Consider the following 26,684-nt stretch of genomic DNA (forward strand, 5'->3'; position numbering starts at 1 on the left):
CGGTTTTCGTTTTTGTTCCTTGAACCGGTTCAAAGCCCTATTAGTGATGCAGTGCAAAGCACAGCATCACTATTGTTCTATGTGTTTCTTATTATTAGTGATGCAGTGCAAAGCACGACAAGCAATATATCAAAACGTGAGGCTCGATCAGACTCGGTGTGCTATTACTTTGTTCATCAAAATGTGATTTTTTTTTTTCACGACGTAGTCGCGAAAAAATCACCCGAAATTTCCCATTCATTTCTATGGAATTATTTGAAAAGCTTGGCCGGCCCCAGAACCGTCTGGCGAAAAGCTGTGAAATTTTGCACACTGATTCTTGACAACCTCAAGGTTCTTTTCAGCAAATTTCAAGTCGCCACCTTAAATTCTCTAGCGCCACCAACAGCTCAAAGTCGCAGGTACATTTCTGCTTGTAACTTTTGAACCGTTGGTCCGGTTTTCAAAAACTTGTTATCCCTGGAATCCTTGGGCCAAGACGAATCCAGCGCACCCTATGACGTCATTTTCAACCCCGGAAAGTTTTCCTGCCATTTTGAATTTTTTGAAAATCAATTAAAATGCTTCTCCTCCCTCAATTTTTGACCAATTTCTCCCAAACTCGGTACATAGCAACTTTGGACTAGGCTGCACAAGAAACTTAACCGGTGTTTAGAATTCCATAGGCGTTTGGCCGTGGCAGCCAATCAAAATTGCCTACGCAGACGCGAAACAGGAAGTGTGCTCATATCTCGGCCGCCCTTTGGCGTATCTTAACGAAACTTGGTGGCATTATGCCACACCCCACCAGAAAGGCCCACAAAAAAATTGGAACAAATTGGCCGCTAGGGGGCGCTATACCTAGGAAAAATGGGATTTTTTGAAAAACTGCACACATTTTCAGACATCCGCTGCTCTGGCATGCTTTCGCCTAGAGACGTGGCTACGCGCACTGCATCACTCTCACAATTTCCCCCGGGGAATTGTCAACTCTAGTTTTATTTTATTTATTTATTTGTTTGTTTGTGGTAGAACTCTGGGAATTATTATTTAAATACTTCTGTTCATAAGTCTTGGACTGGGCTTTTTTTTATGGTCAATTGAATCAAATGTCATTTCGAATCGACTTTTTTTTTACACTTCAGGATCTCACAATTTATAAAAGGTCTGTAAAGAAAATATTCTGAACTCCACTTGAAAATAGAAAAACTCATCATTTGAAGTGTTTTATGAATGTGGGCATCTATTCAGTTAAAATGATCAGCAGGTTCTGGAACATAGCCAGAGTCCACTCTCGCGTAGAATTCACACCGGATCAGACACGTGGGTGTAGTGTAAGCGACGTTGTCTAATTCACACCATGTCTGACTCTGTTCCACTCATTGCACTTTGCTTTTTAGTGAGAAAACTAATGGTGGTAAGAAAAACAGCATCAATGGAACATGGAGGCGAGAACTCAAAAACCTGGCATGACACATGAGGCCAGTGAACTGACAGGATATGTGTTTACTCTAATATGCATGATTACTGTGCAAACACCTTGCATTGCATCGACAGGCCATGCAACTAGAACACTGTAGTTACTACACACCATGCATTTAATAATTGCAGGCCATCAGAGGTGGGTAGAGTAAGCAAAAGTTTTACTCGAGTAAAATATTGTTACTTTATAATAGTAATGACTCAGGTAGATGTAAAAAAGTTTGGAAGCTGTGCAAACTGTAAATAAAAACAGAATGTGAAGATTTCTAAATCTTGCAAACCCTATATTTAATTGAAAATAGTACAAGGACAACAAATCAAATGTTGAAACTGAGAAATTTTATTGTTTTTTGAAAAATATATGCTCATTTTGAATTTGATGTCAGCAACACATTTCAAAAAAGCTGGGACAGGTGTATGTTTACCACTATGTTGCATCACCTCTACTTTCAACAACACACTGTAAATGTGTGGGAACTGACGAGACCAATTGCTGTAGCTTTGAAAGAGAAATGTTGCCCCATTCTTGCCTGATATATAATTTCAGTTGCTCAACAGTTCAGGGTCTCCTTTGTTGTATTTTGTGCTTCATAATGCGCCAAATGTTTTAAATGAGAGACAGGTCTGGACTGCAGGCAGGCCAGTTTAGCACCCGGGCTCTTTTACTATGGAGACATGCAGGTTTAATATGTGCAGAAAGCGGTTTGTCTTGCTGAAAGAAGGAAGGCCTTCCCTGAAAATATTTTGTCTGGATGGCAGCATATTGCTCTGAAACGTGTATATATCATTCAGCATTAATGATGCCTTCCCAGATGTACAAGCTACCCATGTCATGTGCACTAATGCATCCTCATACCATCACAGATGCTGGCTTTTGAACTGTGCACTGATAAGCCGGATGGTCCCTCTTTTCTTTAGCCTGGAGGACGTGGTATCCATGATTTCTAAAAAGAATTTCTACTTTTGATTCATCAGCTCTTGGGACAATTTTCCACTTCACCTCAGTCCATCAAAAAAGAGCTCGGGCCCAGAGAAGGTGGCGGTGTTTCTGGATATTGTTTATATCTGGTTTTAACTTGCATTTGTGGATGCAGTAATGAACTGTTTTCACAGACGATGGTTTTCTGAAGTGTTCCTGAGCCCATACAGTGATTTCCACTCCAGACATGTGTCTGCTTTTAATGCAGTGTATCCTGAGGGCCTGAAGATCACAGGCATCCAGTGTCAGTTTTCAGCCTTGTCTCTTGCATACAGAGATTTCTCCAGATTCTCTGAATCTTTTAATGATATTATGGACCATAGATGATGTGATCCCCAAATGCTTTGCAATTTTACATTGAGGAATGTTATTCTTAAATTGTTGCACTGTTTGCCCACACAGTCTTTCACAGAGCGGCGAACCCCTCCCCATCTTTACTTCTGAGAGATTCCGCCTCTCTGGGATGCTCTTTTTATACCCAATCATGCTACTGACCTGTTGTCAATTAACCAAATTAGTTTTTTGAGGGGTTTTTTTAAGCATTGCACAACTTTTTCAACCTTTTGTTGCCCTGTCCCAACTTTTCTGAAACTTGTTGCTGACATCAAATTCAAAATGACCATATATTTTTCAAAAAACCAATAAAATTTCTCAGTTTCAACATTTGATATGTTGTCTTTGTACTATTTTCAATGAAATATAGGGTTTCTATGATTTGCAAATCTTCACATTCTGTTTTTATTTACAGTTTACACAGCGTCCCAACTTTTTTGGAATTGGGGTTGTACTCAAGTGCCTTTATTACAGTCAAGCTGGAAAGTCTGCACACCCCTTTCACCTTCTCCACGTTTTACTACGTTTCAGACTTATTCTACAATAGATTGAGTTCATTTTTTTTTGTCACAAAATTCTACACAAAATAGCCCATAATGGCAAAGTGAAAGCAGGTTTTTAGACATTTGTGCTAATTTATTAAAAATCAAAATGTAAAATATGTACACAAGTGTGCACACCCGTTGATATGACACCCAAAAGTGAGCTGAGGTGCATTTTTTGTTTCCACTGATACTGCTTGAGATGTTTCTACAACTTAATTGGAGTCCACCTGTAGTAAAATCAATTGCTTGGGCATGATTGCCAACACCTGCCTATATACGGTCCCACAGTTGGCAGTGCATGTCAGAGCAAACTTCAAGTCATGAGGTCAAAGGAATTATCTGCAGACCTCAGAAACAGGATTGTGTCAAGGCATAGATCTGGAGAAGGGCACAGAGAAATTTGCTGCAGCTTTACAGGTTTTACAGACCTGGCCGCCCGGCCAAACTGCGCGATCGGGGAAAACAGGTCTTGGCGAGGGAGGTGAGCAAGAACTCGAGGGTCACTCTGACAGAGCTCCAGCATATCTTTGTGGAGATGGGAGAACCTTTCAGAAGATCAACCATCCAGGCAGCACTCCACAAATCAGGCCTTTATGGTAGAGTGGCCAGACAGAAGCCACTCCTTAGTAAAAGGCACATGACAGCCCGCTTGGAGTTTGCCAGAAGGCACCTAGAGGACTCTCAAACCATGAGAAACAAGATTCTCTGCTCTGATGAAACTAAAATTGAACGTTTTGGCCTGAATACCAAGTGTCACGTCTGGAGGAAACCAGGCACCGCTCATCACCTGGCTAATACCATCCCTACAGTGAATCATGGTGGTGGCAGCATGATGATGTGGGGATGTTTTTCAGCAGTGGGAACGGGGTGACTAGTCCTGATAGAGGGAAAGATGAATGCAGCTAAGTACATTGAGATCCTTGAAGAAAACCTGCTCCAGAGCGCTCTGGACCTCAGACTGGGGTGAAGGTTTACCTTCCAACATGACAACGACCTGAAGCACACAGCCAAGAGAACAAAGGAGTGGCGTCAGAGAAAGTCTGTGAATGTCCTTGAGTGTGAATGTCCAATTGAACATCTGTGGAAGGAGCTGGAAATGGCTGTGTGCCGATGCTCCCCATCCAGCCTGATGGAGCTTGCAAGGATATGCCAAGAGGAATGGGCAAAAATGTCCAGAAACAAGTGTGCCAAGTTCATAGCTTCTTTCCCAAGACGCCTTGAAGATGTAATTGCTGCCAAAGGTGCATCAACCAAGTATGAGGCTAAGGGTGTGTACAGATATGTAACCCCTAAATAACCTATTTTTGTCAGTAAAATAAAATTGCATATTTTCTAAAAGTTTGCTTTCACTTTGTCATTATGGGCTATTTTGTGTAGAATTTTCTGACAAAAAAAAATGAACTCAATTGATTATAGAATAAGTGGAGAAGGTGAAAGGGGTGTGCAGACTTTCCGGCTTGACTGTATATGACGCGAGCTACTTCTGGTCAAATCATGCGCTCTGATTGGTCCCGTGGCGGTCTGTATTTTCCTGTAATGCCCATGGGCAATTACAGACTTTCTTTCCAAGGCGCCGGCTTTCAATGTTGCAAAAAACAACAACAAAAAAAGATTAATTGGAAATCAAAATGGAATCAGAAACGGCTAAGCGACAAACGAGAGTCACCAAGTTATTCAAGAAATTAGCAACAAAGAGCATTCAGAAACCACTAACCACGCACAGCAATTCAGTTTTGAAACCGCTAGCCGTTTATTCTGCATGCGTGACTCAACTACATTATACAGTAAATATGACATGACTGAAAGCCGCATCACGCCTCATTATCATGAGCGTCTATTTTAATCTTGGAAATAAAAAAAAAAGTCATATAGTAAACTCATTATCCTCGCTTGCTTGGTCTTTACGGGAAAATATCAGGTCAAGGCCCTAAAGACCTCATGCTCAGTTAATAAGTAGTCAGTAATGAGGTAAACGTAACACATTACGACTCACCTCTGCAGGCCATGCAGGTATCACACTGGAGTAATTACAGGCTACATTATGATGATAATGTAAGTACAGGTCAAACACAGGTCAACATTCTTGTTGTACAACATTGTTGTAGATGATGATTTTAAACAGTTCAAACCATAGATCCCTGTGCACTCAGGCTCCACTCAAATGTGCAAGTGAGGATGGCTGTGCTCAAGCTCTTCTGTTCTGTTACAGATGATTTGAGGAAAAAAAATTTTCAGAAGTTTTTAGCTAGAAATACTAATAAAAGAAGTGATAAGTTATTCCACGAAATCCAGTCGTATAACCCTGATTCCAAAAAAGTTGGGACAAAGTACAAATTGTAAATAAAAACGGAATGCAATGATGTGGAAGTTTCAAAATTCCATATTTTATTCAGAATAGAACATAGATGACATATCAAATGTTTAAACTGAGAAAATGTATCATTTAAAGAGAAAAATTAGGTGATTTTAAATTTCATGACAACAACACATCTCAAAAAAGTTGGGACAAGGCCATGTTCACCACTGTGAGACATCCCCTTTTCTCTTTACAACAGTCTGTAAACGTCTGGGGACTGAGGAGACAAGTTGCTCAAGTTTAGGGATAGGAATGTTAACCCATTCTTGTCTAATGCAGGATTCTAGTTGCTCAACTGTCTTAGGTCTTTTTTGTCGTATCTTCCGTTTTATGATGCGCCAAATGTTTTCTATGGGTGAAAGATCTGGACTGCAGGCTGGCCAGTTCAGTACCCGGACCCTTCTTCTACGCAGCCATGATGCTGTAATTGATGCAGTATGTGGTTTGGCATTGTCATGTTGGAAAATGCAAGGTCTTCCCTGAAAGAGACGTTGTCTGGATGGGAGCATATGTTGCTCTAGAACCTGGATATACCTTTCAGCATTGATGGTGTCTTTCCAGATGTGTAAGCTGCCCATGCCACATGCACTAATGCAACCCCATACCATCAGAGATGCAGGCTTCTGAACTGAGCGCTGATGACAACTTGGGTCGTCTTTCTCCTCTTTAGTCCGAATGACATGGCGTCCCTGATTTCCATAAAGAACTTCAAATTTTGATTCGTCTGACCACAGAATAGTTTTCCACTTTGCCACAGTCCATTTTAAATGAGCCTTGGCCCAGAGAAGACGTCTGCGCTTCTGGATCGTGTTTACATACGGCTTCTTCTTTGAACTATAGAGTTTTAGCTGGCAACGGCAGATGGCACAGTGAATTGTGTTCACAGATAATATTCTCTGGAAATATTCCTGAGCCCGTTTTGTGATTTCCAATACAGAAGCATGCCTGTATGTGATGCAGTGCCGTCTAAGGGCCCAAAGATCACGGGCAACCAGTATGGTTTTCCAGTCTTGACCCTTACGCACAGAGATTCTTCCAGATTCTCTGAATCTTTTGATGATATTATGCACTGTAGATGATGATATGTTCAAACTCTTTGCAATTTTACACTGTCGAACTCCTTTCTGATATTGCTCCACTATTTGTCGGCGCAGAATTAGGGGGATTGGTGATCCTCTTCCCATCTTTACTTCTGAGAGCTGCTGCCACTCCAAGATGCTCTTTTTATACCCAGTCATGTTAATGACCTATTGCCAATTGACCTAATGAGTTGCAATTTGGTCCTCCAGCTGTTCCTTTTTTGTACCTTTAACTTTTCCAGCCTCTTATTGCCCCTGTCCCAACTTTTTTGAGATGTGTTGCTGTCATGAAATTTCAAATGAGCCAATATTTGGCATGAAATCTCAAAATGTCTCACTTTCGACATTTGATATGTTGTCTATGTTCTATTGTGAATACAATATCAGTTTTTGAGATTTGTAAATTATTGCATTCTGTTTTTATTTACAATTTGTACTTTGTCCCAACTTTTTTGGAATCGGGGTTGTACATGAGCTGATAGCTGACGAGGAATGTAGCACCGAGTTGGCTATAAATCCATGTACAACTCGATTTTGTGGAATAACTGTTTTTTTTGTTTTGTTTTGTTTTTAAATCCACATTCAGTGGATTTTGAGAAACTGAGCATTTTTATTCTTTGCAAATTCGATAAATAACTTTTTATACAAAGTTTCCGACAAAATCGTTTCCGCTTAGAATGTAAACAAACCGGCGAAATGACAGGAGCAATTTGTGAAAAATGCTATAATAATAATAATTCTTGAAAAATAAAAAAAGGTATGTTCTTGCTATGAAATACTTTCATTCCATATTTTGTTGCTTTTTTTTTATTTTATTTATTTATATTTTTTGGGGTGGGGGGTTGTTTCCGAATGGAGTTCTTATTTCGTCTTCATTTAGTCCAGCAACACACTCCGCCATTTTGTTCTTCTCTACTCATGGTATATGAGCTGATAGCCTAGTAGTAAAGTAGCCAATCAGAGCGCATGATTGTTCATATCCAGTGAATGTGGATAGAATAATGATGTTTGGAGATGTTTCCAGTTTGGAGACACATCATGCTGATAGTAACTTTGCAAGCTGGAAAGGTTCAACTTCTCTGCATGTAAAAGTCTGTAAAAATAAAACCGGACCCAGTTGACGCTTCTTGTCCTGTGACTCAGGAACTCCTTCACAACAGCATGTAGCAACATAAGGAATGACATCACTTTAATGTGTTTCTCATGTTTTGGTGCTGTATCTAGGTGGGTCGCCACTCTGTCCCTCGTTTTCTCTTTCTCTTCCAAAATATGAAATGAGTAATCTCTTTGCTCTTTCGCACACTTTCCATTTGACTGGCCATAAATTACTCAGGAGGCACTAGGCATGAGCAGTGTGCTATTTAAACTCTGAATAAGCAAGTCCGGATTGAAGCTTACGTTAGACGACATCGGTTTGCTCTGATCAGACGCAACAGCAAGAGGAGCTTCCAAAAAAAGGCTTCAGTGCAGGAGGGAACATCCGAGAACTTTTATATAACCACAGTGGCACCAAACTTGCTTTGGAATCAAATAAACTCATTACATGCTCTCTCTCTCTCTCTCTCTCTCTCTCTCTCTCTCTCTCTCTCTCTCTCTGAACACCTTCTGACCAATTTTCTATAATAGCAGCTGCGAAAGTAGTTCTATCTGCAATTCAGATCAGATTTATAGATATTAATGCGTCCATTCTGATACATTATTTTTGTTGTAAAATCTCATTCACGGTTACTTGTATTGTGGACACTTCATATAATCTCGGGCTAATAATAAACATTGATGTGGTGTTTTCACTTAGGAGTTTACATTACATTACACATATTTAGCAGGCGCTCTTATCCAGAGCAATGTAAAACGTACCCAGAGCAGTTGGGGGTTAGGTGCCTTGCTCGAGGGCACTTCATCCATTCCTGTTGGTCTAGGGAATTGAACCAGCAACCTTTTTGGACCTTTTGGTCCCAAAGCTGCTTCTCTAACCATTTGGCCATGACTTCCCCCATTGATGGAAGGAGTTGTCATTTCTTTGGAACTGTTGGTTTTCTCAGTAATATGACGATAAAAAACAAACAAAAAAACCCTTAGCTTGTCTGAACGAGGGCTGGGCAAATTGGCCAAAAATGTTGTCGTGATAAAAATCTTCATAGCAGTCTATATTCTATGTTGATAATTACCACGATAAATGTCAAGTTATTATTTCTTTCAAGTTTAAAGGCTTATTTTTGCTCCTGAGTGAAAGTGAAGGAAACCACATGGTTAGTTGGTTAGTTAATTAATTAATTGTGGGTTTTTTACTATTCTTTATGGTCAGAACATGAGCATGACAAACACCTTTCCAAACAGCAAAACATTTCACAAACCTGAGGCAGGAGATCGTCATTAAATACAAAAGTATGTATGCTGCAACAGTTAGCTTATTGTTCCTCATAGTTTTCTTATACTATTTCTAGTAGATGTATATTTAAGTTATTCCATGTAATCAAGTCGGGCATGAACTGATAGTCGACGAGGCACGTAGCTCTGAGTTGGCTGTAAGCCATGTACGACGAGATTGAGTGGAATAACTGTTTTATTCTATCCACATTCACTGGATTTTGAGAAACGGAGCATTTTTATGTCTCCGCCACCTTAAGGTGCAGGAGGCATTATGTTTTCGGGTTGTCCGTCTGTCTGTCTGTCCGTCCGTCCATGCGTCCGTCCCGAAACCTTGTGAACACGATATCTCAAAGGCTAATGAAAGGAATTTCACCAAACTTTCACCATTTGTGTGCTTTGGGACAAACATGAACTGATTTAGATTTTGAGATCAAAAGGTCTAAGGTCAAGGTCACTGTGAGGTCAAATGTCTGTCCGAAAACCTTGTGAACACAATATCTCCAAGGCTAAGTAATTTCACCAGGTCAAGATTACTGTGAGGTCAAATGTCCATCCCCAAATCACAACTTAATAAGGCGTGTAGTCTACCAGGCGGAGGCATCCCCATCGACACTGTTGCCGTCAAGTTCTTTCTAGTTACAGTATTTTTATTTTTTGCAAATTCGCTAAATAGAAACTTTATACAATATACAAAACGTCCGACAGAATCATTTCTGCTTAACAAACCAGCAAAATGACAGTAGCAATTTGTGAAAAATGCAATAATAATAATTCTTGAAAAATAAAAAAAAAGATAAGTTCTTACCATCAAATACTTTATGCAAAATATATTTTGCATTTTTTGGGGTTTTGTTTTCGAGTAGAGGTTTTATTTCGTCCTTGATTGCTTCAGCAACCCGCTCCACCATTTTGTTTTTCTCTACTCACGGTATATGAGCTGATATCCTAGTAGTCGTGTAGCCAATTGGAACATGCGATTTGCTCATATCCAGTGAATGCGGATAGAATAATTTGCGTTATAACTTTTGGAATTTCGAATATTAAAAGTAAACAATCAAAATGGATAAATTTTTTTTTCATTAAATTTGATTTAATTTTTTTTAAATATCTAGAATCGGTTATTTCATTCAGCTTTGGTAATTGTGTACTGTTACTTTGAGAGCGCACACTCCTGCATTTACAGCAGTGAAACTGTTGAACTGGGAAACGGATGAGACGCTGTGGAGTCGCACGGTTTTCATACCATGTCCTGTCATGTTGAATTTTTTTTTTTTTATATTATCCAGCAAGGAAAGTGCAGTTGATTTTTGACCTGCTTGTGACGCATGTAGAATAAAAGTTTTGTGTTTTCCAGCTTTACAACACACATCGAATGGATGATTTGTAAAACTACATCAGTTGAAGACGTTTTTCTGCAGTAACACAATAAATAGACAAAGAAATCTTCATTCTGGTCAACGTGCCAAACCCTTGTACATTCGATTTGAAGTGTTTTCGCTGATAATGTAGCAACAAAATAAATAGATCAAAGAAAAATCTCAACTGTGTTCAGTATCTTTCAATCTTCCAAGAATTAAACCAAACAAAAGGCAAAACTTTTCAGAAATATTCAGCAATGTGATTATTTTATTGTAGGTAGGCATGTAATGATTCACTCAATTCACAATTCAATTCATGATATTGGGTTCACATTTCGATTTTTCCCACGATATTAAAAAAAAAGTGGTGAAAATTTTATTACCAAAAGGGCAACATTTCCTATTCTTGATCAACTTAAATATTCCCTTTATTAAATAAAAACTTTTTCGTTTTCTTACTAACAACAATAATTTACCCGCATGTGTAAAAGTTGGAGGAAAGTAATAGCCTATTAACTAACATATTCCTTTTATTAAACATGAATTTTAATAACAAATAGGTATTTTCTTAATAAACCTTTATGAACATTTGTACTACCTTCATTTGCTTCTCTTTTCTTTAGCTTTCAGCAGTCTGTAAAAAGAGAGCTCTGATTTCTTATTAAATCTATTTGTACAGTCGATCACACAACGATTCTTACCCATTTTAGATCCATTTTTTGTGCGTTTTTGCAGCATTAAAGTTGTGTTACTTCCACCTACGGTGAAGTCACATGCATTCCTGCTGTTGTACTTTATTGTTGCAGTACGGTTGGCTAAACAACACAATTATAGGTAGGAAATGCCTATGTGTTTTCATAGCATTAGAGCTGTGTTATTTCCACCTATGGTGAAGTCATGTGCATTTCCACGATTGTATATTATTGGTACAATACTGCTGGCTAAACAAAACAATTTCAGCTAGGAAAAATGGACAGATTACGCAGGCTGATAGAATATTCTTTTTAAATTTCATCGAGTTGAATCATCATAAATTTACATTGCAATATATTGTTACAAGCCTAGTCATAAGCAATGGGTTTGATCAGTCACATTTATTCATGAAAAGGGTTATACCTGCCATGTTGTGAGCAATACTGATGCATGAGTTCAAATCACATAGGAATGGTGAAAAAACATATTCCATTGCCCAGTTTTCTCCCTAAGTGATGGTGTAACCCAATATGGTAGTTCTTGGTGCAGCAGCACTTGACCGATCATGGTGACGTTTTTCAGAATCGCAGCAGAAAATCAAAACGCGACCTCCAACTCCGCAACAGAAAGGCCGTGGGACCCTCTCAGTGTGGCGCATAAAGAAAATATCAGTTGCCAAATTGTTTTCAATGCTCACCAAAATTCAACACAGTGTGACATCAACTTTATATTCCCTATAGGCAGGAAATTAATTATATTGAACATTTTCCTATTTATGTTGGGGACAATTGTATTGTGGTGATTGTCATTATCGTTTTATCGCCTAGCCTTAACCGAGGTGATTTTTTTTTTAAAAAAAAGGCAATTTTTATAATAAAGTTAAAATGGTCTTTGTTATACCTGTACCTACTTGAATTCTGTGTTTTAAAACGGCTAGAAGTAACTTTATGGGTCGGCATGGAAGAAGGCAAAAAGCACTATGTCTGAAACTTTGGACCTGAAGGGAATGTGACCTTCATGCTAGCTTTTTTTTTTTTTTGTGGTGGTGGTTGTTTAATTAAAATTATAGTCAGTTTTAATGTTGTGACATTGAAGATTCCCTCGAACCATGTTACATAAACATCTCGTCAAAGCAAGTTTCACCATATCAATATTTTATAATCTGTTTGGGGTCATGTGTAAGTTGTTACTATAGAAACTATATCATATTAGAATGAGCGCATTAACGTAAACCTTGCCGCTGATACTACTATCAGAGGTGCTATTGAGAAAAAAAGAATCTGTACCTTCTGACCAATCAGAATCGACAATTCAGCAGCACTGTGGTATAGTATGGGATAATGCATTCTGCTGAACAGCATTGTGTAATGCTGTACTTTTCATTGATATCCAGAGAGTAGAGGCACTTAGAGCGACTCTGGAATCGATATCCGTTATCATTTTCTCGTAAGGTTCATTGTGTCTTGTAGTAACGCTGTAGGTATTTGTTTTCTATACTTAGATCTGTTTTTCTCGTTCTTTTTCAGATGGCAATAAGGAGACGAGGGAGTCGGGAAACGTTCAAGGACAAGAAATCTCTGTCTCAGGTTTGTGTTTTTAAACCATGCTTATACCTACAGTACGTACATTAACATCATGTTCTATCAGGCTACTTTTTCACATACACACTGTCTATGAACATGCTGGAAAAATGCTGTTATGTAATTAGACACCTGTGTAAATGTGTTTTTATAAAACTAGAAAGGCACTTGGTAGGGTGTATACCTTCGCCAAGCTACAAAATTGAATCACTTGTTCCTTGGCCCATGGCTCACCGTTCCTCAAAATTTCATCAAAATCCGTTCACTGCTTTTTGAGTTACGTTGGGAACAGACGAAAAAAATCCTGGATCTGCATACATGTCTGAATCTTGGACCCACATACGTATCTGGATTTGCATCAAAATCAAATCACTTGTTCCTTGGCCCATGGCCCACCTTTCCTCCAAATTTCATCAAAATCCAGCCACTACTTTTCGAGTTACATTGGGAACGAACAAACAAACGGAGGCGAAAACATAACCTCCTCTAACAACATTGGCAGAGGTAATAAAAAGCTCAAATATAAAAACAGTGTGAGTGGTTTCGTCTTCACTTGGACAGGGTTGTATAGTATCACATGGCAGCTAAAAACTGAAATGGAGAGATTGACAGAAGCAATATTTGCAGCCATGTCACGATCACTGTTAGCGGCGTTTGATTTAAGCTACACTCAATCTTTAAATTCCAGCCTTCATTTGAAGAAATTTTGGCTAAAACCTGGACACTCCTAATATACTGATAGAGAAACTCAAACCTGTCCAAGTCAGATTTAAGTTTAAAAGGAGCAAATGTGTTTTCAGTATGTTTTTGCTAACTTAATTACGATACTATATGCTAATACAATAAAGGACACACCATCCCCAGTCTGTATTTCAAGATAAGCAGGGGGAGGTACATTGCAAGTGCAAGTTTTTTTTGTTGTTGTTGTTGTTGTTTTCAACAAACAAAAGTTGTGATAGGAATTCATTGAGCAGAATAATAAATTGTCATAAATTTCAAAACAAACTTCAACATGAACACTGACATTTGTTCCCTGGTACAGGAGGATAGTGCTGACCTGCGATGTCAGCTGCAGTTCTCTAAAGAAGAATCAGCTCTGATGCGCAAGAAGATGGCCAAGCTTGGCCGAGAAAAGGATGAGCTGGAGCAAGAGCTGCAGAAATACAAGTCTGTGTATGGGGATGTGGATAGTCCCTTACCCCTGGCCGAGGCACCGGGTGGTGGGCCGCACAGCACACGTGAAGCCGAACTCCGGCTACGTCTCAAGCTTGTCGAGGAGGAGGCTAATATTCTGGGCCGGAAGATTGTGGAGCTTGAAGTGGAGAACCGCGGTTTGCGGGCTGAGAACGAAGACCTGCGCTGCCAGTATGAGCGCGATTGTTTTGGCCGCGAACCTTTCTCCAGTGTGCCTACGTCTCCATTTGGTGCAGACGCTCCAGAGTCTGCCACTGAGCTGCGACGCCACTTGCAGTTTGTGGAGGAGGAGGCCGAGCTGCTACGGCGCTCCATTTCCGAGATCGAGGACCGCAACAAACAGCTGACCACCGAGCTCAACCGCTTCAAATTCGGACCTTCAGATGGCGAAGCTGAGGAAGTAGAAGGTGGAGGTACTTTGGCCATGCTGAAGCCTGGCAACAGTGGCGCAAACATGTCAGTGAGTGGCATAGTGTCCCTGCAAGAGGAGCTGAAAACTGCTCGGATGCAGATTAACGAACTGAGCGGGAAGGTGATGAAGCTGCAGTACGAGAACCGTGTGCTGATCTCAAACATGCAACGCTGTGACCTGGCTGCTCACCTGGGCCTTCATTCTGCAAGTCCTCGTGATAGCGATGCTGACAGCGACGCTGGCCGCAGGGATGCTGAGGAGGATGAGACAGGACGGCTCTTACTGCTCCACCCAAAACGAGAAGGTCCAGTGGGTGGAGAGAGTGACTCTGAGGACCTGTTTGAGAAGACTGCCACTTCAGGTTTTGGGAGTGCTGGGAAGGGGTCAGATGTGGGTGAGCTTGGAGGGGCAGAGCTCTCGAAACGGAGGCGGGAAGATCGCGAGATGCTTGGTGGTATTAAACGGGAGGCTGAGCGGCTGGGGAAGACTGTGGAGAGGCTCATCTCGGACACAAACAGTCTGATCTGTGAGGGGCGTCTTGTTGTGACCGGAGCCGACTCTGTGGGGGAGGGTTCTGACTTCAGGGGTGACGGAGACTCTGTTGAACCCAAGCCTGACTCTCAGTCTCAGGTGCTAGATGCCATCAATGCCCGCATGCGGACATTCCGGGCAGAGCTTTATGCCTTCATGGAGAAAGTGGACCACCTGGGCGAAGGTCTGAGGGACCGCAGCGATGATCTTTCGCCAATGCCAAATCTAACAGAGTCGAGCAGCTTTTTGTCAACGGTCACCTCCATGTCCCGTGACTCGCCTATTGGAACTCTGGGAAGGGACCTATCGACAGACTTTCAGGTAGATCACATTTTCCTCAGTGTGTCTACTCCCAAGCCTTGCAGCGCCTCCTGTCACTGCTACATTGAGACATGATTAAGCTCATCTTCTGCTGCTTCCTTCTTCCTAAGCTTAGCAAGAATGGCAAAGTGGTTAAATCTTTATCTTAAACAAAATTCAACAAGTAAATCTAATCACCTAATCCTGCCTGGCATGTGTCCCTTAAGGACAGATCCACCACAAAGACACATCTGTTCATCAGAGATATTGGTTTTATACTATTGGGTCGAGATAGAGTGGGCGCCTCATTCATTTGATGATAGTTTGTTCATATTAGTTATAATTTGAGGCAGTATTGTTGCTTCAAGACATACATAATGGCATGTCTAAGCATGGGAATAATTTACAGCTTGATAGCCCACAGTGCAGTTTCATTGCTTCAGTATGCTTCAGTCTGCATTTCAGATTGCACACTCCATATTCATCTCATCTCATTATCTCTAGCCGCTTTATCCTGTTCTACAGGGTCGCAGGCAAGCTGGAGCCTATCCCAGCTGACTATGGGCGAAAGGCGGGGTACACCCTGGACAAGTCGCCAGGTCATCACAGGGCTGACACATAGAGACGCAGACAACCATTCACACTCACATTCACACCTACGGTCAATTTAGAGTCACCAGTTAACCTAACCTGCATGTCTTTGGACTGTGGGGGAAACCGGAGCACCCGGAGGAAACCCACGCGGACACGGGGAGAACATGCAAACACCGCACAGAAAGGCCCTCGCCGGCCACGGGGCTCGAACCCGGACCTTCTTGTTGTGAGGCGACAGCGCTAACCACTACACCACCGTGCCGCCCCACTCCATATTTTTTATTTTTTTTACTTCAGAAATTCATCCAAACACTTCCAGTCAGACATTTCAACCTAAGTGAGATCCGTGTTACTTTCCATTTCAGAGTATCTCATGTTAGTTTATACATCCAAAAAAGAATGAATTTACCAAGAGCCATGATGATTTGATTCTAATTTGAGGTTTTGTAGGTTGTTATAACCCCCACAAGGGGATAAATCTAGATATAATTAAACATGCACATAAACGCACACCATCCAAGTTGATCAAAGACCCTCCTAAACCCCCCCACCCCACCCTACCCAGGCGATCTTCACGCAGTCACACCCCACACCTTATAAATGCTGTTGTCTGTACAAACCTGGATCTACCCATACATCCACAGTTGCTCGCTTCCATTTCTCCTTGCTTGCTCTCTCCTGTTTGCTGTGAACTGCTGGGTCAGGTTCAGGGTCAGGGTCTAGAAGTGGACAAAAGGATTCCCACCAAAGGCTTGAGTTCATACTTCATCCAGCATACTACAACTATCGAAAGCTAGCCCAGAAATGCAAACTTATTTGCACACTGGGTAAGAGTGTTTAGCTGTCACTTAATGTTATAGGCTGTTATTTAAAGCATTATTGGTTACTCTACGAAAATGTATTCTGTGGTTTCTGGAGTACCCCTCTCCTGCATGTTGGTGTTTTTCCTTCTTGAACATATCCACATCGACTCAGGAAGCACTGGTTAATTAGCCAATTAGCTGGATCAGATGTGTTGCAGGCAAAGTAACAATACGCAGAGGCTTATTCTGGGTCTCCTAGCCTGTGACACATTTAAGCTGATGTCAAAGAACTAGCACTGGTAATGTTACCCATTCACAACCCCAATTCTAAAAAAGTTGGAACGTTGTGTAAACTGTAAATAAAAACAGAATGTGATGATTTGCAAATCATGGAAACCCTATATGTCATTGAAAATGGTACAAAGACAACATATCAAATGTTGAAACTTGAAATTTTATTGCTTTTTGGAAAATGTATGCTCGTTTTGAATTGGATGTCAGCAACACATTTGACGTTGCATCACCTCTACTTTTAACGACACACTAAACGTTTGGGAACCGAGGAGACCAATTGCTGTAGCTTCGAAAGAGAAATGTTGTCCCATTCTTGCCTGATATACAATTTCAGTTGCTCAACAGTTCGGGGTCTCCTTTGCTATATTTTGCTCTTCATAATGCACCAAATGTTTTAAATGGGAGACAGGTCTGGACTGCAGGCAGGCCAGTTTAGCGCCTGGACTCTTTTACTACAGAGCCATGCAGTTTTAATATGTGCAGAAAGCAGTTTGGTATTGTCTTGCTGAAAGAAGGAAGGCCTTCACTGAAAAAGATTTTGTCTGGATGGCAGCATATTGGTCTGAAACGTGTATATATCATTCAGGATTAACGATGCCTTCCCAGATGTACAAGCTACACATGTCATGTGCACTAATGCACCCTCATACCATCACAGATGCTGGCTTTTGAACTGTGCACTGATAACAAGCTGGCTGGTCCCTCTCCTCTTTAGCCTGGAGGACGTGGTGTCCATGATTTCTAAAAAGAATTTCTACTGTTGATTCATCAGACCTTGAGACACTTTTTTTTTTTCCACTTCGCCTCAGTCTATCGTAAAAGAGCTCGGGCCCAGAGAAGGTGGCGGTGTTTCTGGATATTGTTTATATCTGGTTCTATTTCGTTTCTACTGACCGCCAGAGGCGGTGCTTTCAGCACATGGATATCCATCACACGAACGTGCAGGTCGAGTAATAGTAACAACAAAGTCACGTGTGACCTGGGTGACGTCACCCCGTGACCCCGGCATAAAAGACCGGTAAACCCAGGAAGTGACCTCTTACATCTTCTCGCGTTTGCAGGTTGCGAGTTGGATTGAAATTTGGACAAAGCGCTGTGGTAGTTTCGTTACCCGTAGGGTTGGGGCTGTGCTTATGCACCCTCCAAGAAACTGCGCTAAGTCCACCAACTCTTTTCTTCTTGTCGTTATATTCGTATTGATTTATTACTCCGTAAGCTGAGCGCTCTCGCTCGGTGGAGTTAGCTGATTAGCCCTCCGGGGCGGTGTCCTCACCGCTGGAGGCCGGCTTGTTTTCGCTTCAGGTAAGCGGGTTTCATTATTTAAATTAAAGCGGCGTTCCTCTCGCCGCTGTTTATCAGTTCTGCGGCGCTCGGCGCCTATCCTTGTTAATATTATTAACCACCTTGTTTTGTGTAGCCTCGCCGCCGGCCTGTTCACAGGCCGGCTGTCTTGTGTGTTGTATTCGTATTGATTTATTACTCCGTTAAGCTGAGCGCTCTCGCTCGGTGGAGTTAGCTGATTAGTCCTCCGGGGCGGTGTCCTCACCGCTGGAGGCCGGCTTGTCTTCATTCAGGTAAGCGGTTTTCATTCATTTAATTTAAAGCGGTGGTTCTCGCCGCTGTTTATCAGTTCTGTGGCGCACTGCGCCTATCTTTGTTAATATTATTAACCGCCTTATTTTGTGTAGCCTTGTCTCCGGCCTGCTCACAGGCCGGCGGTCTTGTGTTGTATTGTTTGTTACTCCGTTAAGCTGAGCGCTCTCGCTCGGTGGAGTTAGCTGATTAGTCCTCCGGGGCGGTGTCCTCACCGCTGGAGGCCGGCTTGTCCTCATTCAGGTAAGCGGTTTTCATTTATTTAATTTAAAGCGGTGTTCCTCGCCGCTGTTTATCAGTTCTGTGGCGCACTGCGCCTATCTTTGTTAATATTATTAACCGCCTTATTTTGTGTAGCCTTGTCTCCGGCCTGCTCACAGGCCGGCGGTCTTGTGGGTTGTATTCATAATGTTACTCCGTTAAGCTGAGCGCTCTCGCTCGGTGGAGTTAGCTGACTAGCCCTCCGGGGCGGTGTCCTCGCCGCTGGAGGCTGGCTTGTTGTCGCCCAGGTAAGCGGTTTTCATTCATCTAAATTAAAACGGTGTTTCTCGCCGCTGCTTATCAGTGCTGTGGCGCACGGCGCCTATCCTTGTTAATATTCCCGACCACGGGTGTGTTCGCCCGGTCGTTTTTCATTACCGCCTGATTGTTTATTTTGGGCTGCTTACTTGGGGTGTTCTCGCCCTATTTTTTAAGTTCCCTTCTGCCAGCCAGGCGTCATGGACCTCTTCTCTCGCTGCGCCAACTGCCGGTCCCCCTCGAACCGGAGGACGGCCACCGCGAGTGCCCCTCATGCCTGGGTATTGATCACCTGCGGCAGGGGCTGACGGACATGGCCTGCGCAGACTGCATGTGCCTGAGCATCCAGCCAACGCTGAGGGCTGCATTGGCCCGTCTGGGGTTGGACACGCCCCGGTGGCCCAGCATCAGAGCGCTTTCTTCAGAGGTCCCACATAGCCTTCCTCATTGTCTGTTCCGCCCTCGGCCTCATACATCGAGGAGTTACAGAGGTGTTGGGCGGACCCTAGATGCCTTCCCACCTCCCTAGTGACTGCAGGGCCCTGGCGGCAATGCAGGACACCCCTACCTATGGCCTCCTGCAGATGCCCAACATTGAGAAGCGGCTTTCATTCATTTAAATTAAAGCGGTGTTTCTCACCGCTGTTTATCAGTTCTGTGGCGCACAGTGCCTATCCTTGTTAATATTATCAACCGCTTGTTTTGTGTAGTCTTGTCTCCGGCCTGCTCACGGGCCGGCTGTCTTGTGTGTTATATTCGTATTGGTTGTTACTCCGTTAAGCTGAGCGCTCTCGCTCGGTGGAGTTAGCTGACTAGCCCTCCGAGGCGTGTCCTCGCTGCTGGAGGCCGGTTTGTTGTCGCTCAGGTAAGCGGTCTTCATTCATTTAAATTAAAGCGGTGTTTCTCGCCGCTGTTTATCAGTTCTGTAGCGCACGGCGCCATCCTTGTTAATATTCCCGACCACGGGTGTGTTCGCCCGGTCGTTTATTTCTTATTTCCGCCTGATAGTTTATTTTGGGCTACTTACTTGGAGCGTTCTCGCCCTATTTAAGTTCCCTTCTGCCAGCCAGGTGTCATGGACCCCCAGACGCTGGAGGGGACGAGCGCGGCATCACGGGAGCTGTGTGACGCGGCTCCAGGCCTTTGCCTACTCGTCGCGGGAACTGGGCCGGCTGATGTCGTATCTCACCCTCGGCCGCCAGCAGATATGGCGGGCACAGTCCCCTCTGGCCGAGCCCGACCGGCGTGTGCTGCACTCTCTCCCTGTTGTCCCCGGGGAGCCGTTTGGCGAAGCCACTCAGCAAGCCCTGGATCGGAGTGCCCAGGTCATCTAGGCATAACAGCAGTTCGCTGGCCCCCGCCAGGCCCACCACCATGGCAATGCTGCCCAGTCCTTCAGGGGGCCCACACCGACTCTGTCTCGGCCACGCACCCGCCAGGAGACCAGACGGGTTGATGACTTTCGCCACCCCACCACCTCCCGGACCCGCGGTGCCGCCCCCTACACCCAGTCCACTCCTTGTCGCCCCCATGGTGACCGACGGGGGCGCTCTGGACGGCGCTGACATCAGCGCGCCGGCGGTCGGCCGCTTTTCCAGCGAACAGCTCCAAAGCTGGAGAGCGTTGACCCCTGGGTGCTGGTGACCCTCACCGAGGGTTACCGCATCCAGTTCTGCCGCCGTCCACCACGTTTCATGGGGTCAAACACCACCGTGAGCCATCCGGGGAAGTCCCTCGTCCCCCGGCAGGAAATCGCCACCCTCCTGGAGAAAGGAGCAGTCTCTCCCGTCGACAGGCAGAGACAGCAAGGTGGGTTCTACTCCAGGTATTTTCTGGTTCCGAAGGACGGCGGTATCCGCCCGATCCTCGACCTGAGGTCCCTCAATTCCCACTTGAGGACCATGAGATTCCGCATGCTGCGTACAGTGGATGTCTTACACCACATCCAGGCGGGCGACTGGTTGTCACCTTTGACCTGAAAGACGCCTACTTCCATGTTCCCATTGTGCACACCACAGGCAGTTCCTGCGGTTTGCCTTCGAGGGCCAGGCTTTCGAGTTCAATGTTCTGCCCTTTGGGATATCGCTGGCACCCCGTGTGTTCACCGGGTGTGCGGCAGCGGCATCGGCACTACTTCAGGCAAGGGGTTTGCGTGTCCTGCCCTACCTGGACGACTGGCTTGTCTGTTCACGGTCAGCAGCTCAGGCCCGCACCAACATCGCGACTGTGCTCTCGCATGTCGTAGAGCTGGGGCTCAGGGTGAATTACAAGAAGAGCTCGCTGGTGCCCAGCCGGGAGACGACTCTCTTGGGCGTGCACCTGGATTCGAGGTCGTTGATGGTAACTCCCTCCCAGACAAGGATCCACAACATCCGCCTACTGCTTGGCCGCTTCGGACGGGGTAGGTCACTCGCCCTGAAGACCTTTCAGCGCCTGCTGGGCATGCTTACGGCAGCCTCCTCTCTGGTCCCGCTGGGACTTCTGGACTTATGCCGCTTCAGAGGTGGTTCAACGGTCTCCACCTCCACCCGGTGCTGCACGGGCGCAGCACATCAACGTGCTGGAGCTACGGGCTGTGTTCCTCGGCCTACAGCACTTCCTCCTAGGCCTGACCGGCAGACACGTTCTGGTGCGGACGGACAACGCTACGGTAGTGTACTACATCAACCACCAGGGAGGCACAAAGTCCCTCCAGTGCTTGGAAGTGGCTGGCCAACTTCTGCGGTGGGCCCATCGACATCTCTTGAGCCTGCGTGCCATGTACTTGCCAGGCACTGCCAACAGGGCAGCAGATCTGCTGTCCCGCCAGGACCCCGATCCCGGGGAATGGAGACTCAACCCAGCGGTGGTTCTCGCCATCTGGGAACATTTTGGCAGGGCAGAGGTGGACCTCTTTGCCTGCCGGGAGTCGACACACTGCCCTCTGTGGTTCAGCCTCCACGGCCCAGTCCCCTGGGCCAGGATGCGCTGGCGCATGCTTGGCCGAGGCAACTGCTGTATGCCTCCCCCCCTCTGCTGCTGATCATGCCAACCCTACACAGGGTTGCGATGGACCACCACGGGCTGCTGCTTGTCGCCCCCCCGGTGGCCGGGCAGAGTGTGGTTCCCAAGTTGCTGCAACTTCTGAACGGCGACCCCTGGTGCCTGCCAGTGAGGACTGACCTGCTATCACAGCTGGGAGGGCAGATCTGGCACCCGGATCCAGCCCGTCTGCAGCTCTGGGTATGGCCGCTGAAGGGCCGGACCCCCTGCGAGGTCCTTGTGAGCCGGCAGTGGTCAATACCATTGCAAGCTCTCGGGCACCCCCCACCAATGCCCTCTATGCCAACAGATGGAGGCTTTTCTCCAACTGGTGCTTAACTCGGGGGGAGGAGCCTACATGCTGCCCCCTGCCGACCATTTGACTGTTCCGCCAGTCTCTGCTTTTGATAAGGGTCTTACCCCTGCCACCATCAAGGTCTATGCAGCTGCCATCTCTGCTCAGCATGCCAGAGTTGGGGGAAGGACCGTGGGGTCCCACGCCTTGGTGGCACGTTTCTTGAAGGGTGCTCTCCGGTTGAGACCCCCCCCCCCCCCCCCCGACGGAGCCGGGTACCCACATGGGACCTTCATTGGTGCTGCAGGCTCTCTGCGACGCACCGTTCTGAGCCCCTGCTCACGGCAGACATTTCATGGCTCTCCCTGAAGACTGCTTTTCTTCTGGCTATTACATCGACGAGGCGCGTCGGGGAACTACACGCGCTGTCAGTCAGTGGGGAGTGCCTGCAGTGGCACTCCGGCGACAGTGGGGTCACCCTGTGGCCTAACCCCTCCTTCCTCCCAAAGACCCTCTCTGCTACCTTCGTCAACCAGCCCCTTAGCCTTGCGGCGTTCGAGGCGGGCCATGGTGAGAGGTCGGAACTTTTGTGCCCAGTTCGCGCCCTCAGGGTGTACGTGTCGCGTACAGAGGGCTTCCGTAGGAGTGACGCCCTGTTTCTGTGCCACACAGGACCGTCGAGGGGTCTGGCGCTCTCTAAGCAGAGGCTATCCAAGTGGATAGTCGAGGCCATATTACATGCCTACAGGCACAGTGGCTTCCCGATTCCTCCGGCTGCCAGGGGGCACTCTGCACGGGGCGTGGTAGCCTCATGGGCATCACTGAAGGGCGTGCCCCTTTCAGACATATGCAGCGCAGCCTCCTGGGCTTCCAGCTGCACCTTCACCAGGTTTTACCGTCTTAATGTCGTCCCACATAATCCTGTGGCGACGGCTGTCATTCCAGGCCCGTCGCAGCAGCACTGGGTACGGGTAGGCACTCCTCATGACCTGGTTGGTATTAGTCATCCATGTGCTGAAAGCACCGCCTCTGGCGGTCAGTAGAAACGAAATAGAACGAGGGTTATGTATATAACCGCGGTTCTATGAGTTTCGGATGACCGCCAGAGCTTGGCAGTCACTCGGAGTGTACACGAGAAGATTTGCCAAGAGGTCACTTCCTGGGTTTACCGGTCTTTTATGCCGGGGTCACGGGGTGACGTCACCCAGGTCACACGTGACTTTGTTGTTACTATTACTCGACCTGCACGTTCGTGTGATGGATATCCATGTGCTGAAAGCACCGCCTCTGGCGGTCATCCGAAACTCATAGAACCGCGGTTATATACATAACCCTCGTTTTAACTTGCATTTGTGGATGCAGTAATGAACTGTTTTCACAGACGATGGTTTTCTGAAGTGTTCCTGAGCCCATACAGTGATTTCCACTACAAACGTGTCTGTTTTTAATGCAGTGTCTCCTGAGGGCCTGAAGATCACAGGCATCCAGTGTCAGTTTTCAGCCTTGTCTCTTGCATACAGAGATTTCTCCAGATTCTCTGAATCTTTTAATGATGATATGTACCATAGATGATGTGATCCCCAAATTCTTTGCAATTTTACATTTGAGGAATGTTATTCTTAAATTGTCGCACTGTTTGCCCATGCAGTCTTTCACAGAGCGGTGAACCCCTCCCCCATCTTTACTTCTGAGAGACTCCGCCTCTCTGGGATGCTCTTTTTTATACCCAATCATGTTACTGATCTGTTCCCAATTAACCAAATAATTTTAACTCATTGCTGACATCAAATTCAAAATGAGCATATATTTTGAATTTCTCAGTTTCAACATTTGATATGTTGTCTTTGTACTATTTACAATGACATAGTGTTTCCATGATTTTGCAAATCTTCACTTTGTTTTTATTTGTTTTATACAGCGTCCCAACTTTTTTGGAATTGGGGTTGTAATACGCTACATATAATACAGTTCATAAAATCTAGTGAATTTCAGTGGCTGGTCATCATCTGTTATGTTTTTTCTAGCTAGCTAGGATCATATCTGCATAGCAAGACAGACCCTATAAAAGCAGTTTTTCTTAGAGGATAAAATGGTTGGAGTATATGAGTGTCTTTTTTTCTAACTACGAAGTATTGGGGGCGGCACGGTGGTGTAGTGGTTAGCGCTGTCGCCTCACAGCAAGAAGGTCCTGGGTTCGAGCCCCGGGGCTGGCGAGGGCCTTTCTGTGTGGAGTTTGCATGTTCTCCCCGTGTCCGCGTGGGTTTCCTCCGGGTGCTCCGGTTTCCCCCACAGTACAAAGACATGCAGGTTAGGTTAACTGGTGACTCTAAATTGACCGTAGGTGTGAATGTGAGTGTGAATGGTTGTCTGTGTCTATGTGTCAGCCCTGTGATGACCTGGCGACTTGTCCAGGGTGTACCCCGCCTTTCGCCCGTAGTCAGCTGGGATAGGCTCCAGCTTGCCTGCGACCCTGTAGAAGGATAAAGCGGCTAGAGATAATGAGATGAGATGAGACGAAGTATTGGGGATCAGACAAAACAAAATTAGCATTGGATGACCCTCAAGTCGTGCAACAGAAAGCACCACTGTTGTAATTTTGAATCCTGACGATTCCATAGACATCCTGGGCGCCTAGAGAGCAAAATTGGCCATGATCTCTGGGTAGAAGGGGTGGTAGAGTCCGTCTCTCTCAATCACAGTAACATTAGCCAATCATGGGCGTCTGTGAACTCATGTACGTGGAAGAGTGTAGATAGTGTTTTCTTCCAAGTGGGTTGTGCTGCTGTAATGTAGAACAAGCAAAGGTCTCCAAAGATGAGGTTTTCTGGCTTCATGTCTCTTGAAGGAAGCATGTGTTCACCTTCACCATCTGTAGCTGTAGTGTCCTAAAGGAGAGCTGGCTGGTGGGCGGGACCAAACGGAGGGGAAAACAATTACGGTCAGGGAAACAACCTTACAGTACCAATCAAACATTTGGACACATCTATTCACTCGTAGGTTTTTCTGTATTTTGTATTTTCTACATTGTAGAACAATACTGAAGATATCAAAACGAAAATAACGCATGGAATTATGTGCTAAAAAACAAAAAAAAAGGGTGAAACAAAATATGTTTCATACCATATTTTAAAAAAGTAGCCAGCGTTTACCTTGATGACGCTTTGCACACTGTTGGCGTTATCTTAACCAGCTTCATGCGGTAGTCACCTGGAAACACGTGTCTCGTCAAAAGTTAATTAGTGGACGAGTTTCTTGCCACCTTAATGCGTTTGAGACCAAAATAGTCATCAAATATACCATGCACTGAGAGGCTCCGGTTGAAATTATGGATTCTCCGAGGTGACTGGCAGAGTACTATTTTGTGAGGAGCGCATCCCCAAAGAAAGTAGTACTACGCCAGTCACCGAAGAGAATCCATAATTTCAACCGGAGCCTCTCAGTGCATGGTGTATTTGATTTATATCCCTCATCAAAAAATTCCAAACTACAAAGAATTAGAAATACTCAAGTCGGCCGTGTAGCTTGATATTGTGACGTCAATTCATGGTATATCCAGGATTTATTCCATCCATATTCACTGGATATGAGCAATCGCACACTCTGATTGGCTACTCTACTACTAGGCTATCAGCTCATATACCGTGAGTAGAGAAAAACGAAATGGCGGCACGTGTTCCTGAACCAACCGAGGACGAAAGAAAAACTCTACTCAAAAACGAAACCCCAAAAAGGATCAAGTATTTAAAATAATAGTTTTTTCCCTGGGCGGCACGGTGGTGTAGTGCTTAGCGCTGTCGCCTCACAGCAAGAAGGTCCTGGGTTCGAGCCCCGGGGCCGGCGAGGGCCTTTCTGTGTGGAGTTTGCATGTTCTCCCCGTGTCCGCGTGGGTTTCCTCCGGGTGCTCCGGTTTCCCCCACAGTCCAAAGACATGCAGGTTAGGTTAACTGGTGACTCTAAATTGACCGTAGGTGTGAGTGTGAATGGTTGTCTATGTGTCAGCCCTGTGATGACCTGGCGACTTGTCCAGGGTGTACCCCGCCTTTCGCCCGTAGTCAGCTGGGATAGGCTCCAGCTTGCCTGCGACCCTGTAGAACAGGATAAAGCGGCTAGAGATAATGAGATGAGATGAGTTTTTTCCCTCCTGCCAGTATCTCCTGTTCCACACTCCAGCCCAGTCGGTGGCAGTAATGCACCTTTTAAGTTGGTTTGCCATCCACCAAAAAACCCTAAAGAAGAAGAACCACCCCCCCCCAAAAAAAAAAAAAAATAGAAAAAAGCAACAAAATGGTAAGAACGTATCTTTTTTTTTTTTTTTTTCAATAATTATTATTGCATTTTTCACAAATTGCTCCTGTCATTTCGCCGGTTTGTTTA

At 44.9% G+C, this 26,684-nt stretch overlaps 1 protein-coding gene across 5 annotated transcripts in view; it reads left to right on the forward strand.

The window, feature by feature from the left end:
- Positions 1-26,684, forward strand: part of LOC132871733 (microtubule cross-linking factor 1) — a 184,566-nt gene that overhangs the window by 96,950 nt on the left and 60,932 nt on the right. For all 5 annotated transcript variants that reach the window (XR_009651334.1, XR_009651333.1, XM_060906191.1 and 2 more), the window contains exons 4-5: positions 12,701-12,760; positions 13,797-15,212. Coding sequence is in view for 3 of the 5 variants with exons in the window: in XM_060906191.1 (XP_060762174.1) it covers positions 12,701-12,760; positions 13,797-15,212 (1,476 nt within the window). In the remaining 2 variants the exon portion in view is untranslated. The remainder of the gene's footprint in view (positions 1-12,700; positions 12,761-13,796; positions 15,213-26,684) is intronic.

The sequence above is a fragment of the Neoarius graeffei genome, chromosome 23 (assembly GCF_027579695.1).
Source record: "Neoarius graeffei isolate fNeoGra1 chromosome 23, fNeoGra1.pri, whole genome shotgun sequence".
Lineage (NCBI taxonomy): Eukaryota > Metazoa > Chordata > Actinopteri > Siluriformes > Ariidae > Neoarius > Neoarius graeffei.